The sequence below is a fragment of the Phragmites australis genome, chromosome 11 (genome assembly GCF_958298935.1).
Source record: "Phragmites australis chromosome 11, lpPhrAust1.1, whole genome shotgun sequence".
Taxonomy (NCBI): domain Eukaryota; kingdom Viridiplantae; phylum Streptophyta; class Magnoliopsida; order Poales; family Poaceae; genus Phragmites; species Phragmites australis.
Genome location: NC_084931.1, coordinates 551,700 through 568,689, shown reverse-complemented (window position 1 = coordinate 568,689; position 16,990 = coordinate 551,700). Strand labels below are relative to the sequence as shown.

The window sequence follows — 16,990 nt, the reverse complement described above, 5'->3', positions numbered from 1 at the left end:
AAAGTAGATAGCTGGATAGCGTCCATGTCATGCGTTCCAACGGGCGGCACGAGGCGGTGGTGGGTTAGCATGGTAGAGGTGAGGGGAGGGGCGATTTAGCTAGGGTTCGATCGGAGGGGCCGAGAGAGGAAGATATATGGCCGTCGTCTGATCTAGATCGGACGGCAGAGAAAATTCAATTGTTTTCTTTAAGGAACCAGACTATTTACTAGACACAGACAGCTGTTTATTTTCATAGCACTCTGGTTTCACAGGAGGCAAAAAATTAAATAAGCCTTACTGCTCTGGAACAGCTTGATCCGATAGACGTCCACCCTAGCTAGCTCATGCATGCTGCATAAGCATGATCAACTCCAGCTCTAAATGATTTGGTATGGGCAGTAAGATTATTACACTCTGCATGGCTAACTGACAACGAATTGTTCCAGATGACAGCTAGAATAATAGTGTTCAAGGTATTCACAGCTTGAGCTATCTTTGGCCGTAAAACGAAGCACATGTGAGCAGGGTGCACTTCATACTGGAGTAAGACGGTACCATCAAAATTTTAAATTGAGCAAAAAATAGAATGTACATTCTGTTTTTTAATGTACTCCCTCTAGTCACAAGCAAATGTTGTTTTAGGTTGTGTGTCATTAACATTATCAAACTTTAGCTACAAATTATTATTTTATGTATTAAACTTGAATATTTAAAAATGATACAGGTAGATTTGTTTAGAATATAATTTTATAACAGTAAAATTTTGCTTTATTATATAAACATATTACACTAAAAAGTAATGATTTGACTATAAATCAATCGACTGAAATTGGAGAGGATCTCAGTCGACGGACCAGAGCCGTCCGATCCAGAACGGACGCCATCCATTCATCTTCTTCCTCATGATTTCTCTCTCGCCATCTCGCGTGTGCACTCCCGCCTCCCGCTCTCCTCCGACCGTCCCGGCGTCGTCCCCGCCACCGGGTCCACCTCCACCGCCCCCGCCACGCTAACACGTCGGCTCAGACGCCCCCGCCTCGACCTGGCCCACCGGTTGTCTCCCGCCGCCTGCGGCCGGTGTCTCCCGCCGCCCTGCAGTCTCTCCCACAACCACCGTCTGGCCTACCTCCCTCCCTCGAACCTCTTTTCTAAACCCACCAGACACCGGAGCTCCGACAACCCCGGCCCCTAGCCTCAGCAACCCCCAGCCCCTAACCCAAATCCCCCAACCCTAAATCTGGCATGTTCACACGGTCGAGTGAGAGAATCGCGCGATTTCAGTCGAGTGCACAGGAGTAAATACGAAAAAATTAATAATTAAAGATGTATTTTTAAGGACCGTGTTCATATTAAAATAACATTTATTTATGACCAGAGGAAGTAAAAGGGATACCGCAGTCGGATAATTAAACACCAGTTAAATCAATGCGCTTGGCTTACATTAGTCTAGGTTAACTCTTGCGCGCAAGACCATCATCAGCAAGGTGTGGCTTGCTCCACCTCCACTAGACCATCGGATTCTTGTTTTCTGATTAGCTCTAAATAAAATGCGTTGGCCGGTTGGGTGGGTGTGTCTCTAGGCGTGGTCGTCGAAACGTGTATCTCCTTTATTCGCGGTCCCGGCCGGAGAGGAGAGGAGAGGAGCTGGAGCTGGCACCGTGGGATGACTTTACAGGATCGACGGCGATACTTCACTGGGAGCGTGTTTAGAACACAGGAATGGTATATATACAGTACATACGAACGTACGTTCTCTTACAAAAAACTTACAAACCAACTTAATTAGATTTATTGTTCTCGATCATAACTTAGGCATATCTGATCATCTACTCATCATAACCATCGTCTGGCACATGATAATGGACTTTTGTAAGAAAGGTTTAGTGCTTAATTATATACCTTTTTCCCGACTTTGACGAGCACGCACACAAGTTAAATGGAGACAACAATTTAGAACATATACGAATACATATGTGGAAATTGACCAGGTAGCATGCAGCATGCATATTCATGTTGAGTGAGTGAGGTGGAGCTACTTGTCGATCTGGCCGAGCTTGCCCAGGCCGTTGCAGTTTGGACAGACGATCTGGGCCTGGTCCTTCCTCGCCGCGTTCGCCCGCAGCGTCGCCCCCGCCTTGCGGATGAACCCTGCGCCGTCGCACTCCGGGCACCTGAACGAAAATATTAATGGCCATGGCCGTACGTTTCGTTGATATGCATGCATGCATGGGAAATTGAATGGAAGATCGAGGTGATATATGGATCATGTATATGTGTGATTAATTACATACGTGTCCTTGCGCGAGAAGAGTATCGGGAAGGCCGTGCCGACGAGCGCAATGGCCACCGCGCCGGCGATGAGGTACGTGTTGCCCTCCGCCGCCACGTCGCCCACCGCCGCAACCGCCACCAGCCGCCCCGCCGCCTTCGATTCCTTCCTCCTCATCGACGGCAGCAACGCCGGCCTAGTTGGCAGCTGCAGACCGGAGCGGGCCACCGAGCAACAAGCAGCAGCTGGCGCATTGACAATTGCAGCCATTGATGGATAGCTACTGCCTACTGGGGCCAGTGAAGACTGAAGAGCAAGATCGATAGATCCAGATGGAAGGGCTGAATAATTCTGCGAGGAAGAAAATCTAAGATAGCTCGCGAGGGATTAAGGGTGTGAGGTGGTGGCGACGAAGATGCATGAACCGAGGGAGGCCGCACAAAGCTGGATTGCGGATAAGAGAGGGACGGATCGAGGGAAGGGCACGTCGCTGCCCGGTCCCATGCTGTGGTGGATAAGGCGGGACACGTCCTCCGAGTCCTCAGCAGAGCTTCAGTATCCGACTGTCTCACAGATATTTACCATCACTACTACAGAATTAGCTAATGCTGCCGGTTGCAAATAGATCTTTACTGCCGGTTTTGCTTCCGGCAGTGAAAGTCAAACCCGGCAGTGAAGCCATTAACTAGAAATAAAAAAGAAGAATTTGAGCTTGAGTGGGCGCTTGAGCCGAAGCCACTCGAGACCGCCGCCATGCCACTCGCCGTCGTGGAGCTCAGGTTGCTGTTGTGGATCTCACCGGACACATCGTCCCGCACGACCCCCCTGCCCACGCCAGCTCTATGTCGCACACACGCATATCCATATGCGATGGCACGAAGGTTGCCGCCACAAAACACGCCGCGCCCCCAGCTCGCTGTTTGCACCACACCGCCATCCGCTCCCAGGCCCAGCTCGACGACACACACACGCACATCCAAATGCGGTGACACAAAGACCATCGCCACAGAACACGTCGTGTCCCCAGCTCATCATCCTCACCGCAGTCCGCTCTCAGCCCCAACTCGACAACGTGTATCTCTGCCCCTGGCGAGATCCATGGCTGGAGGATCTCATCGTGGATCTCGCGAGGGGAGGAGGGGGAGGAGGAGGCCGGTGGGGGAGGAGGCAGGGGAGGAGACCGGTGGGGGAGGTGATAAGAGAGAGAAAGAGCGAGAGAGAGACGCACGTGGTGGAGGAGATAAGATAGAGGTGCTCACCATGGTGAAAAATATCTGTAGCCGGACGTGAGGACGAGCCAAAACTAGAATTGATTAAAATGTCGAGTCCGGACGAACTATCAATGACGGTTCGCGACTAGAATCGACACTAATAGTCGGTATCAATACTGGTTCTTAGCGGCTCCATCCTAGTTTGGACGTGGGAGATTAAGAACCGACAGTGATATATTTTCACTGTCGGTTCAACCGATACTGATGAACCGATATATTCTGTAGTGGTGCATTTTACAGATATCTGTGGGTTAGCCAATCTCAAGGACACCCTACGTGCCTTGATGACTCGACAACCAGTTCATGTGTTGTCTCCAGCCTCTCATATTTGTAAAATTTCCATTGAGACTCGTTAATTCGGAAGGATTACCAATTGAAAGTTGACTAGATCGTCGGGGCGCAGCTGGATGGCAGAAGAGCAGCACGTCTTTGGGATGGCGACGGTGATGATCAACGGGAGAGCCATGGGTAGCAATAGCGACAACGAACCAACCCTTCCAACGGCGTGTTGCCTTCTTTCCTCTCTTCTTTGCACGCGTTGCCTCGGGCATACGCCAAGGAAAGAAAACCAAGACATTAGAGTGGTTTTTTTTCTTATGAAATGAGCATCCAACTACGGTAAAAACAAAAGGAAGGAATCGATATTTCCTACGTTCTAGATGCCCAGTTAACATCCTTTCCTCTTTTTTTCTTTCCTGCGCTTTTCCTTTGGAAAACGTCTATTCAAACAGGGCCTAGAAGTTGTAGAAAAGCGGTGTAAGCTTGGGCTTATGGGCCGAGTGAGGTTGGCAGGGGGTTTACTGGGCCTGGGTGTTCGCCCAGGGAACTTCCAATAGCGTGGTCCACTGGACATGTGGGATCTATTTTGTTTTTATATTTTTTAAATCCAAAAAATATAAATACACGCTACTAAATTTCAGACGCCAGGTGTGAACACGTGCCGGCATGCTCTGGCCGTGGTTCTCAACGGGGGAATTGATTTGGGGGGGGGGGGGGGTCTTTGTCACTAGCTTTAGATGATGCTTTGTGGGAAGCTGATTAGTCCGGTGGAGGAGGCAGACGCGAAGGACGGCCGATGGACCAGGGTGGGGTGAAGGAGCACAAAATGGAGAGGTTAGCGCAGCGGGGTGGCAGGTGTGGATCCGGCAGCTGGAGATGGCTGGAGCCAGTGTGGGGTGGGGCACGGCAGGAGGTTGAAGAAGACTGTGAGCCATTGAATGCTCATCCAACGGCTCATAGTTGTCACCTAATTTTTTTTCAATTTCAATCACCTAACATTTTTTTTCCCATAGGGCTCACAAGGGTGGATCCCCGTGTTTAGATCAGGGATATTTTTTCCCTCAGGGCTCCATGGCCCTTGAAGTCATGAATATTGATTGTGGTCCAATGGCCCATCTACGCATATGTTCACCTTCTTAGAACCATAACCCTATCCAGCTATCCCATTCCCCACTTCTGGACTCCTACTCGCCAATCACCACTGAGACGCTCACGCTCAGGGACTCATAGCCCGTCAGCAATGTCGCCATCGAGTGCGGACACAACAATGAGGGTCTCTTTGTTGATGTCGTGGGGCTTGCTCGACGGGGGCTGCTCTCCTTCCCATCCCAAATCTTTGCCACCACCTTCTCCTACTGCCTCATCGATTGCGACTCCCCGTCCGCGTCCACACTCCAGTTCGGCGATGGTGGCGCCAACACGAACACGGCCACTGCACCCCTCCTACGCAGCCCACGCACCACTCCCCCACGGCCCCGACAGAGTTTAAGGATGTAAGACCCCTATCCCGGGATCTACTGTGCCTTTTGTATCAGTCCATAGATCAAATAGCTGATACGCACAGTATAACAGTTGTAGTATCACATACAAACTACATACATAATTACTAAGGTTCCAAATACAAAAGGTTACAACCCATAGTGTATATTACAAACCTGCTTGAGAGGTCAAAAAACACAGCGGAAAGCAAAAGCCCAAGCCACAAGCAACTTAGGGTACGAATGTGACTTCTAAGGCTAATCTTCCAAGAACGGCGTCCAGGGGTCATGGACCGACCATAGACCCTGTTCAATCCCTGCCTTCACCTCCGGCGAAGTCAACATTGACTTCCTAATTTGAATGATAGCAAGAGTGAGTACAGAAGATACTCAACAAGCCCTATACTACTTCAAGGTGTTGATAGATGCATAAAGGGATAATTCAAGGATGAGACTTTATGGTTTATTTTTAAGCGTAAAATAGTTTATGTAGGTACTAATTTATATCATTTATAAACGGTTACTGCTGTCGCATATCCATGATCATGACCGTAGACACGGCTATTCGAATAGGTTTACACTCTACAGAGCTTGTACAACTTTACCCATGCGATATGCTCAGCCTCTAACCATTATAAGCGGAGGAGCGAATCATACCGAGACACTCCAATCACCTTTCCTGTCGAATTTTTTCACGAGATTTACCCCCAAGCACCAGAGTCCATGTACTGGAGGCCTCTTTTAAGTCTAGGCTGGTACTATCAACTTTCAAACAGAGGGATAAATGGCCACTTAACTGCTCGCTGCTCTCAGCCTCCTAGTATGATGCTCAACTCAGTCTGGTGAATGAGAAGTCAAGTCCTACCCATCCAGGACGCATGGTTGCACGGGATGGCTAAGCATGACACCGTAATGACTCGATCCTTAAACAACCAGGATATGTATTTTCTGGCAATGAACACCACAGAGGTGACTCAAGCCCCCAGGAGTATTCTCATCTAAAGTACTACTCCACCTGCCCCCATCAAATAGTTTTCACCTATTTTTTTCACGTCACCCATCATATCCCACACAACATCAAAGATTTCACAACCATCACAGAATTTACAACCATCAAGGATTCATAGTATATGAGTTATCATTGATAATAGTAAATCTTATCTTCGAGGATAGGTGTTTTAAAAGTGACGTTAACGAGGAGACGTATTCAATCCTAAGCATGCTAGATATCAAGACGTCGTCTGTCATTAATATATATATAACAACATGTAATCCTAGGGTGATATGTATTTTGGAAGATAACATTTATGGCATGACAAGTGTTGATAGGATTAACTACTACAAGCAGTTTGTAAAAATGCAATACATAGCACATGTGATATAAGTCCAGTTTTAATTTGATAATGTAGATTATTTGAAAATATAGGTTCAATATGATCAAGGATATAGGACTTACCTTCTCTGAGATTTTCTTTAAGATCTTGGTTGTAGTCATGATCTTCCTTGCTTCTGACACTTCTCGTGCAGCACTCGCAGAATTCTGGCAGTTCTGTAATTGTGACTACGATTATTAACGGGTTATACTAGGGAAGAATCAAATAACACCAAATAAAAAGCTAAATGAGCCCCATGGATATCACATTGTGATGGATAGATATATCTTAAATTTAGATGAATTACGGCGAAAGAATCGTTTGAATCAGAGCTAGAACGGAGAAGTTATGACTCCCGTAAGATTTAATCTAAAATTAAATTATAAAATTGCAATATTCACAAGTGGGGCCCATAGGTGGGACCCACTAAATAGTAGTCTGGGCCCACATGAATAGTGACTTAGTGGGACCTACATGATCGATACTAGCTAGGCCAAAATGGGCTCGAATTGGGCCGGTTCCGGGCCTGGATGGGCCGGGTTAAGCTTAGGCTGCACAGTACTGGGGCTGTACAGTGCAGGCCGACTCGAGTTTGGGTTGGTGCCTAGCGGGCTGCGGGGCTGGGCTGGTCCATTGGGCACGGGCTGTAGAGCTGGGCTAGCCTATTGGGGCGTGGCCAGCGGGCGGTTGGGCTGGCCTGCCTGGCCAGCGACGTGTGGGCCGAGCCGTGGCCCACTTCGCCAGGCCGAGCCACGGTATGTGGCCGGTCCACATGAGCGCGCGAGCATGCTAGCGTGGTGCGAGTGGCAGAGGGGAGGGGGAAAATTGGCCGACGACGAGGAATTACGGTGGAGCCGTGCGGGAATGCTCACCGACGACGCACTTCGACCAGGGTTTCATGATGGGAAGTCCACGCCGGGAATCTACACGCGATGGGGAATTGAACTGGAGGCTCATCGACGGCGGCCGACGGCGGGAGCGATACCGGACGGCAACTGGAGATGGGGCAGCAGCGTGGGAAAATCAGACACACCTCCCCTGCAGTGGGAGGTGCTAACCTGCATGAAAAAGGGGCCCAAGGCCCCAAGGCATCACGGCACGATGGTCGACCTCACACACAAAGCACGAACACGTCGACGACGAGCACAACACGACGACGAAAGGTCAAAACGTGCGGCTACACGTGAGGAAGAACTACGGGGACTCCTACATGCTACTAGGAGGGGGCGTTAGGGTTCTGAGGTGCTCACCGCGCTTGGAGACGGTGAGAGATGGGACGGTGGCTGGTGGAACGACGGTGTTGAAGCGACGGAACGGCTCAGCTTTGGTTCGGACAGCCCCCCCCCCCGTTGGGCTTCTGGCCAAAGGACGGTGGCATAAGGATGGTGTTGGCTCCCTGGTGCTCCTCAGCGGCTTGTGCACGACGGATTGGCGACAGCTAGAATGGCGACGGGGACGGTGAAATGAGAAAAGGGGGAAAGAGAGGAGTTGAGCTTCGCTATTTGTAAAGGGAAGAGGTGAGCAGAGAGGCGATGAGCGCGCTGGCATCACGCGATGAGATGGCGGAGCAGCGCCCACCGCATTTGCCGAGGTGTGGGCGCTCTGCGTCATCCATGCGCGGGCGGGGCGTGAAAGTCGCGCGGCTTGTAGAGGTATGGGCAGCATGGCATGTGTAGAGAGAGAAGGGAGAGAGCGGGAGAGGCGGAGGCCGGTCGGGGATATTTTCCTCAAAGGAGGCAGCTGTCGTGGTGGTGATTGGCGCGGCGGCACGCTGGAGGAGGAAGGAGAGGCACGGGCGGGTGGCGGTTGGATGGCTGGCACGCGTACAGTGAAGCAGGTGCGCGAGCGGGTGGGCAGGTCGGCGCGCGGGCGAGCTGGGCCGACAACGTGGTTGCAGTTGAGGCACGGAAGATAGGGGGAAGGAAGTCGGGCCGGCTTGGCCGTTTGCTGGGCTGCGCCAAGAGAGAGGGAGGAGATTGAGCCCGAGGAAGAAAAGAAAAAGAAAAAAGAAAAAATAGTTTTGAGATTAAATTCAAACGAGAGATGCCAACCTAACTTTAGTTAGCTTAATTAATTAAAATAGAGTGAAATTTATAATTAATTAATATATTTTAAAACTCATGATGTCATAGGGATCTAACGGGATCAAGAATAGGACCGATTTTTATCCCGATCTACGTTTTAAAGTCGGGATGGGCTCGAAGTTTGGGTGTCAGATCAGGGATGGGGCACCCCTCGAGGTCCGTCCCAGCCGTTGCCATCCCTAACTACAGCTGCTGGTTTGTCTAAAAGAACAACAGCTGCTGGTCGGCTTTCTTTTCAGGCAGGCACGCGTGACACGGACACAGCGTGTATAGCAGCAACGTAGAGTAATTACGTACTGTCACTCACGTGCAGTATATACTACTACTGTACTGTATCAGGGAGCGAGGCTTGATGGCCTGCCGAAGTGGAAAATAAATAGTAGCACACTGGTACGTATACTGTATGCATACAGTATATATGCATGCCTGTAATTGATCAATATTCCTCGCAGTGCAGGCGCAATGAGTGCGTACATACGCAAATGCCAACGAACATGGAATGTCGTATTCTTTCATTCGTCATACTACAGTAGCTTGCAATTGCAGACCAGCAGCAGTCAGGCATGGGAGTTGCAAGAGCCATGACCATACATATATACTCTCTCTTTTGCAGGTTGAAGCTTGCAGATCAACCACCACGCCATAAGTTTTTTGATTGATTCCTCCTCAGATTCCAAGGGCTGCAGTTGGATACTAAAAAATCATTGGAGGCGCACTCCAATAATGCAGAAAAATACATACGACAGCAATAAGTGAGCAATTTTATTTTGTTTGTTTTCAAATGCCTGCACGGATCATGTGACGCGCGTGAAGAAGAACAAGTAAAGAGCACTGTCGATGATACATGTCACAGAAAATAAAAAAAGGTAGCCAGCCATTAAGAACAACAAAGAAACAGGCTCTTCAGACTTATTATGCAAGGTCGCAAAGTCAGAAGAAAAAATTATATTTATCATACAACTTCGGAAAGGACAAGAATATATACACTCGGCTTTGCATTCGTCTTTGCAACAGGATTGCAGTCATATTGTCAATGTTTCTTTCATTTGGGAGAGATTAGTACGTAATGTATTAGACATACTACACCTTCTCCTTGAACAGTTTCTTGATGCAACAGGGGGAACAAGCTAGGACACCGCATGTGGTTGCTTCTGCAACAGAGAAGCAACTTGCCACAAGCAAATTATGGTCAAGCTATAGTGAAAAAACTCAAAGAACAGGTCACTAGTGTGGCGCACAATGCAATCACAAAGCCTGCACTTGAATCACTCGCTACAGCTTTACCACAAAGGGCCACGCCTAACTTATCTATAAGTGCCTCGTTTCAGACCAACACTGGGATTAGGTCAACAAGAACCGAGACTGTTTAACAGCGACTAACTGCTATTACCCAGACTAACAAACACAATGATGGCATCAAAGATCTTGTGCTACTACCTGTCGATGCGGTCCTGCAGATAAGCCGAACAGAAAATTAGCACCTGCACCAAACTCTGCTCGCATTGCAGTTGCAGTTGCAGCCCGGCTACCAAAACAGACATCAGGGCAGAGCTTAATCATCGCTGGACCTACATGTATACAAGCTTTAATACAAGAAGAAACAGCACAATAGTTTCAAACTTCGAGTTCAGTAGTTGAATCGTACAAGCATGGACCATGCAAGTGAAGGGAGCATGTCTTGGTTGGTAATGGTTATGGTGGTATCCAATAAGTCGGGCAGTTTATTTGAAGGTTGAACACACCAGATTTTCCTTAAGAACAACACCAACACAAACTCCCCGTTTTTCACACAGAATAACTGGAAATAAAGCAAACCTACAATTGAATACACACATGAGTTCCCTTGGTTCTTGCAGCAGTGCTGGAGGCCAGTACAAACCTGAAGACGTATATAGACCTTCAAGTACAAGAGAGAACATATATAGACCTCCAAGGGAAGGAAAACTTACTGCAAAAGGTAGTCAACAATCAGAGGAATCTACCAGCTTTTACTGAACCATAGATATGCATGTCCTTTTCAGCAGCATAAAGGGAACTAGTAAAAGACAGTAAAAGAGTGTAAGTTCATGTAAGATGCCCATTTCTGTGCTTACACAGGATGGACAGTGATGTCTAGCAAGTACTCCAACACTAGCATATACTTGAAGGTGGAGTAGTAGTAAATATCTTGCTTCAGATAGGTTATCCAAAAAGAACTGAAATATCTGAATTCTGAAAACAACACACCAGGTCCAAATTTCAGTCAGGAAATCTATTTCACTTGAGGTATTATGGTGAGCAGTGGTTTTTAAAATGAGCACCAAGGAGGATGACGTTCCCTAATATTTCATTAAGAGAATGTCACACCTCAAACTCGGACCAGCTCAGTGAAACCGTGTTCGATTGAATGTTAGCACCGTGAGAGATTTTGCAACTTGTGGTTTTTGGACAAACGGAATGAATCAACATGTGTTGAGTGTTGACTGATGGCAAAAACAGCATCCAATAATCTGATTGATCACTAATCATAGTGGTAACAACATAAAAACCATCCATCCAGAAGCTGGTCAAGTCATCATCAGTCATGAGGAGTATCTGCAAGACTGCAGCAGGTAAATGCTGATTCAAGAAGACGGGGACTGAACCAGACAAATATCTCGGACAAGATTTTTATTGAATCCTGCAACAGCGATGTAAACATCAAACATTCATTGTGTTCTTACAAACGCAAAGAACATAATGGTGCCACATTGGATCGAACGAATCATCAAACATGCCAGTATTTGCTACGAATGAAACCAATTCATCACCTCCTGATGTACCAACCAACCAAATGCTCAATTCAAAATCATCATTCATAGTGGACGACTCCCCCTGCAAATTCATCGTCTAGAGATGCTGCTCTATGTACAACACCAATTCAATTCTGTTCTACAAATCCCTCGTGTTTCTTCTAAGTAAATACATGAATGAAACAAGCAACAAGCTTTCGTAGTTTATCTTTGCACCATTGCATCGGCGTGGCCGTCCTCGAGTCTCCAGCTCGTGCTCCGGCTTCTCGAGCCATGGCTGAACGCGGCGCTCCGATCGGATGCTGCGTCGTTCAGCTCAGGCCTCATGTGGGAAGACGAGGCCTGCGAATTCGACGAATGCCCGCGCCCAAAGCACGCGAAGACACTGCGTAGCAGGCGCCTAATGCTGCTCCTCTCTGTCGACGGGCTCTGCCTCGACCCCCAGGAGATCCTCCTCGGTGCGCCGCCGTTGTTGAACCCGCCGTCCATCTCTGTGTAGACGACCGGGAGCTCCCTCTCTTCGGGCCTCCTCCCGCCGGCGAACCTCCCGACGGCGAAGCCGCCTCCGGGGAGCCTCCAGATGGTGAGCCCGACCGTGGTCTCCTCCTCGTTGGTGCCGTCGTTGCTGGCCCGGGAGCGCGGCGCGTCGGTGGGCATCTCGTGGCGGCAGACAGGGCAGGAGTTGCTGAGAGCAAGCCACGGCAGGATGCAGTCGTGGTGGTAGATGTGCTTGCAGGGCATCTCCCTGGCCTCGGCGCCGAGCTCGAAGGGCTCCTTGCAGACGGCGCAGTGGGATTCGGCGCCGACGTGGGAGGCGTCGACGGTGACGGTGGGCATGGACTCGATGGCGGCCTTGGAGGCCGGCGGGTTGTCCCTGGCGCGGGCGAGGCCGCCGGCCTCGATCTGGGCGAGCTGGTCGAGGAGGCGCTCGAAGCCGGAGCCCATGAGGAAGTCGGACATGCTCTCGGGGAGCGGGCGGAGGCCGGAGCCCACGCCATCGTCGTAGAAGAGCTCGAAGCTGCTGGCGGCGGCGGGGGAGTCGTCATCCCCGGCGGCGCCGGGAGCCGGGGAGCGGCGGAGCACGATGACGGGGTTGAAGGGCGAGGAGCGATCCCCCGCGGCGGCGCTGGCAGCGCCGCGGCGGGTGCGGCGGAGGCGCAGGTCGGTGGTGTGGTGGTGCGGGCGCGGGCGGCGGAGGTAGGCGGCCCGGGGCGGCGGCGCGCCCATCTCCTCGAGGAAGCCGCCGCCGCAGCCCGGGCAGACGACGGCGGAGGAGTCGTCGTCCTCCTGCGGAGTGGCGCGGACGAAGCGGTCGCACTGGTAGCACCAGTACGACGCCGCCGGGGCCGCGGTCGGAGAAGTGGCCATCGGGACTCAGGAGTTAGCAGACCAAGCAAGCAAGCAACGGCGGGCGGCTTCCTCAGGTATGAATCACCGGAAAAGCCGGCGCCTTTCTTGGCCGACAAGCTCAGATCTGCCTGGAAACCGCCGTGTCAACGGATTTCCCCGGCGGGTGACGCTAGACAACCGATCTGACCACACAAGCAGGGAGTAAAGGGGAGGCGGTCGCTGGGGGATAGTAACAGGAGGAGGAGGAGGAGAAGGAGGGGAGGGGAGGCGGCGGCGGCAGCGGCGGCGTAATAGAAGAGAGAGGAAGGGGTAGGTTGGGAGTAGGGGCGAGGGGAAGAAAGCGGAGGAGAGGAGGAGGAGGTCGGAGAAGACGATTCCTTGGCTTGATTGATGGAGGCTTTTAACCGGTCGCGGAGTGCAAGTGGCGGTGGAATGGAAAAAATCAATTAAAACTGGAAGCGCGTTTGAGATGCGATTTGCATTGGGCGTACGCGTCGTCCGAATTTTCTCCTCGCCCACCAATTCCGTTACGAAATTTCATACGAGCTTCGTTGCACACGCAATTTGGAATTGCCTTGCCTTGCTGCCTGCTCGTCTCCTGCCTGCTCGGAGATCCGACCATGGGTGATTGTCATCTGCGAACAGTTACTTTTCATGATCAGTCGTTGCTCCTCACCTTGTGTGACGAACAAACGTGATCGATCCCACATCGTACGGGTACGGCTCGGTTTTCTTCATTTCTCTTCACCTTGCGATCTTGTCTATCCTGGAACGCTGATCTATGGTAAAAACTAAACACCACGCGTGTCCCCTGAGTTCATTTCACGTCCATCGCAAGCTGCGCAAGAAATGAAAAGACCCATGCGAGATGTATTCACCAACTATAGGTAGAGCTACAACACTAGTATCATGCATATTTCATCTCTAGAGCGTTGGCTCGTTGACTAGAGAATGCAGTAATAATAAAATGGAAAATATCTCCGGCCGCGGAGGGAGAGAGGCTTGGGTCAGTCAACGCAGGAATGGCGAACGCTCCTGCGATGGACGGCGACGTGCTTGATAGTGGTATAGAGCAACCAGCAGCACACGCGGCTGTCGCCGTTGACCCATCCATCCGACCATCCCTATGACTCTATGAGCATCGAGGCACCCGACCCGAACTGGCTAAACTACCCTTGGAACGCCTCATCCATCATATATATTAACGGACAAATTAACGCACATCGATTGGCATAAACAAAACTTGGATCGCGTAATTGACTACTAGGATGGAAGGCACGCTATGCCATGTCCGTCGTGTATTTTATTATTGAACTATATTTTTTTTTATAGAGTATGATAAAAGAAGACTAATAAAATCAGATTCACAAATTTTGGATATTTTGGGATTTAGTTATGAATTTATCAATATTTAACGCATTCACTTAATTATAGAATAAATAGTAGTACTTTCATACATGCAAATAAGTTTAACACGTAGACGACACTAATATAAACCTAATAAAATTGGTTTCAATTTTTTTTTGAGATCTAGATATTTTTCTATGCATTCTAGAGTATTTCAATCGAATTATTAATACAACTAATATTCCTTTCGGTATTTTCTAGAATTTCTTGAAAATCAAAATACCCTAAAATATTTTTTTACATGGATCCACCTAGCTACAGTCTGGATCGGTGGGTTTAGGACCCACTAGATTGTGTCAAAATGTTTGATCTCGGTCAAAATCGACCCTAGGACGGTAGTTTGATCAAGCTTTGACTGATCTTTCATGTATGCACATAATTTTAATATGTAGATGATAATAATAAAAACCTAATAATTTTAGTTTTATATCTTTTTAGCTCTAGATATTGTTCTATGCATTTTAGATTATTTTAATTCATTTATCAATACAATTAATATTCTTTTTAGTATTTTCTATAATATTTTGATCAAAATATCTTAAAATATTTTTTACCCAGATCCACTAGTTATAGTCTGGATCGGTGGGTCAAGGACCCATTGGATTGGGTCAAAATGTTTGAGTTTGGTCAAAATCGATCTGGGGAACGGTGGTTTGATCGAATTTTGATTGGTCTTTCATGCATGCACATAATGTTAACATGTAGACGACGGTAATATAAACACAACAAAATTAGTTTTATATTGTTTTGAGCTGTATATTTTTCTTATGTATTTTAGATTATTTCAATCGATTTATTAATATAACTAATATTTCTTTTGGTATTTTCTAAAATTTCTTGAAAATCAAAATACCCTAAAATATATATTTTTTTTACCTGGATCCACTAGCTACAGTCTAGATCAGTGGCTCAAAAACTTATTGGATCAGGTCAAAATGTTTGAGCTCGATCAAAAACGATCCAGGAGAACGATTGTTTGACCGAGTTTTGACTGGTCGCGGGTGGTAGAGTTTGGCCGGGGAGCAGGTATCATAAGTTTTAGTACGACATGGGATTCCATTTGAGCCATTGATAGTGACATGCGCTGTTATATTCAATTGAGCCATGCAGCTGTTTAAGAAAATTAATTGTTTGAGTTGAGCCATGCAACAAGCAGACAAGGGTGTTTTGGCGCTCTAGGTGAAGTCATTCAATTCATATATGATATGAGACTACACTTGTACCGACGACCTGCTCCTTGATTGGAGGAGGTTAACATTTCAATATATATATATATATATATATATATATATATATATATAGTATCTTATAATTACTAATGAAGTATATTTAAAGTGATAAAGAAGTATAACACATGTGTAAAAGTGGTATATGAGAGGTGGGAGTACATATACCCAGGAGTACGTACTAGTTTTCCTATATATATATAGATAACCATAAGCATCACTGTTTATGAAATTTGTTTCCCTTAATCTATCAGCTTATTTGCTTTTACTCCGGCCGGATTAATGAAGGGTATATATATATGATGCGCGCTACACGCTCACCGGCTTGGTTGGCGGCGCGGAGGAGGATCTCGTGGCTGAGGTACTTGGCGGGGTCTTCGTCGGGGTACCTGGCGGTGAACGCCTCCACCTGCGCCACCACCTCCTCGTTGGTGAAGTAATCGTAGAGGCCGTCGGAGGAGAGGATCATGAACTTGTCTCGCGACTCAAGCTGGTGGTGCCGGAGGTATGGCCGGCAGGTGATGTACGGTGACGTCCCCACGTAGTCCACCCGGAAAACCTCCAGGAGAGCCTTGTTCCACCTGGGCTGCAGCACCAATGCAAACTCCGTTGGATCAGATCTATCAATGGCGATTTCTATATCTGCACCAAAGCTGATGAATTTCTTGGCTTTTGGCCAATGGATGATATATATATATATATATATATATATATATATATATATATATATATATATATATATATATATATATATATATATATATATATACCTATTCTATACTCCTAGGAGTATGTACTCCCACATGCAATATACCACCTAAACAAACACTTTATACTCTTTTATCATTTTTAGTATACTCTAATACTAATTCTAAGATACTCCAATATGAGTTGTATGAAAAAAAATTCAATGTTAGCCTTTCATTTTTGCTATATACTCTTTTTTATACATAAAAGAAGTATATATGCAAATTAAGATAAAAATCATGGAATTTTATAAAAAATTTCGTGGGATTTGTATTGTAGTATCTTATAATTACTAATGAAGTATATTTAAAATGATAAAGAAGTATAACACACGTGTAAAAATGGTATATGAGAGGTGGGAGTACATACACCCAGGAGTACATACTAGTTTTTCTATATATATATATATATATATATATATATATATATATATATATATATGAACCAGTAAGGCTGTGTTTAGTTCTTTTACGAGGTTTTGTAGAGTTGCATTATATAAATAAATTGAGGAGAAATAAGTTGAGCGGAGTTATATTTATTGAAAAGAAGAATGTTTGGTTAGTTATATATGTGTGAATAGTTTGAGTTGAGTTTCTGTTCGATTAACTGAATCTAAGGTTGTATAAGTGGATGTAGAGTTGATAGAGTAATTAATTACTCATATAAACATAATTTTATGATACTAACAAGCGAACTTACTTGTATGAGCAGATGTAGCCTACATCCACCAGCCAACTTGCCTGCATTCACCAG

At 47.3% G+C, this 16,990-nt stretch overlaps 3 protein-coding genes across 3 annotated transcripts; all 3 read right to left on the bottom strand.

Moving 5' to 3' along the window:
- Positions 1–1,748: 1,748 nt before the first annotated feature.
- Positions 1,749–2,676, bottom strand: LOC133885830 (uncharacterized). The gene is made up of 2 exons (XM_062325584.1): positions 2,274–2,676; positions 1,749–2,153 (listed from the first exon to the last, which is right to left on the bottom strand). The coding sequence occupies exons 1-2, from the start codon at positions 2,519–2,521 to the stop codon at positions 2,015–2,017; spliced, it is 387 nt and encodes a 128-aa protein (XP_062181568.1). The 5' UTR covers positions 2,522–2,676; the 3' UTR covers positions 1,749–2,014.
- An 8,679-nt stretch (positions 2,677–11,355) lies between these two features.
- Positions 11,356–13,306, bottom strand: LOC133884684 (E3 ubiquitin-protein ligase RDUF2-like). The gene has a single exon (XM_062324196.1). The coding sequence runs from the start codon at positions 12,873–12,875 to the stop codon at positions 11,712–11,714; it is 1,164 nt and encodes a 387-aa protein (XP_062180180.1). The 5' UTR covers positions 12,876–13,306; the 3' UTR covers positions 11,356–11,711.
- Positions 13,307–15,755: 2,449 nt separating this feature from the next.
- On the bottom strand, positions 15,756–16,166 carry LOC133884976 (putative protein phosphatase 2C 46; the record flags this gene model as incomplete). Its single annotated transcript, XM_062324593.1, has 1 exon — positions 15,756–16,166. A coding segment is annotated over one exon (411 nt), but the record flags the coding sequence as incomplete, so codon positions are not given.
- Positions 16,167–16,990: the final 824 nt, after the last annotated feature.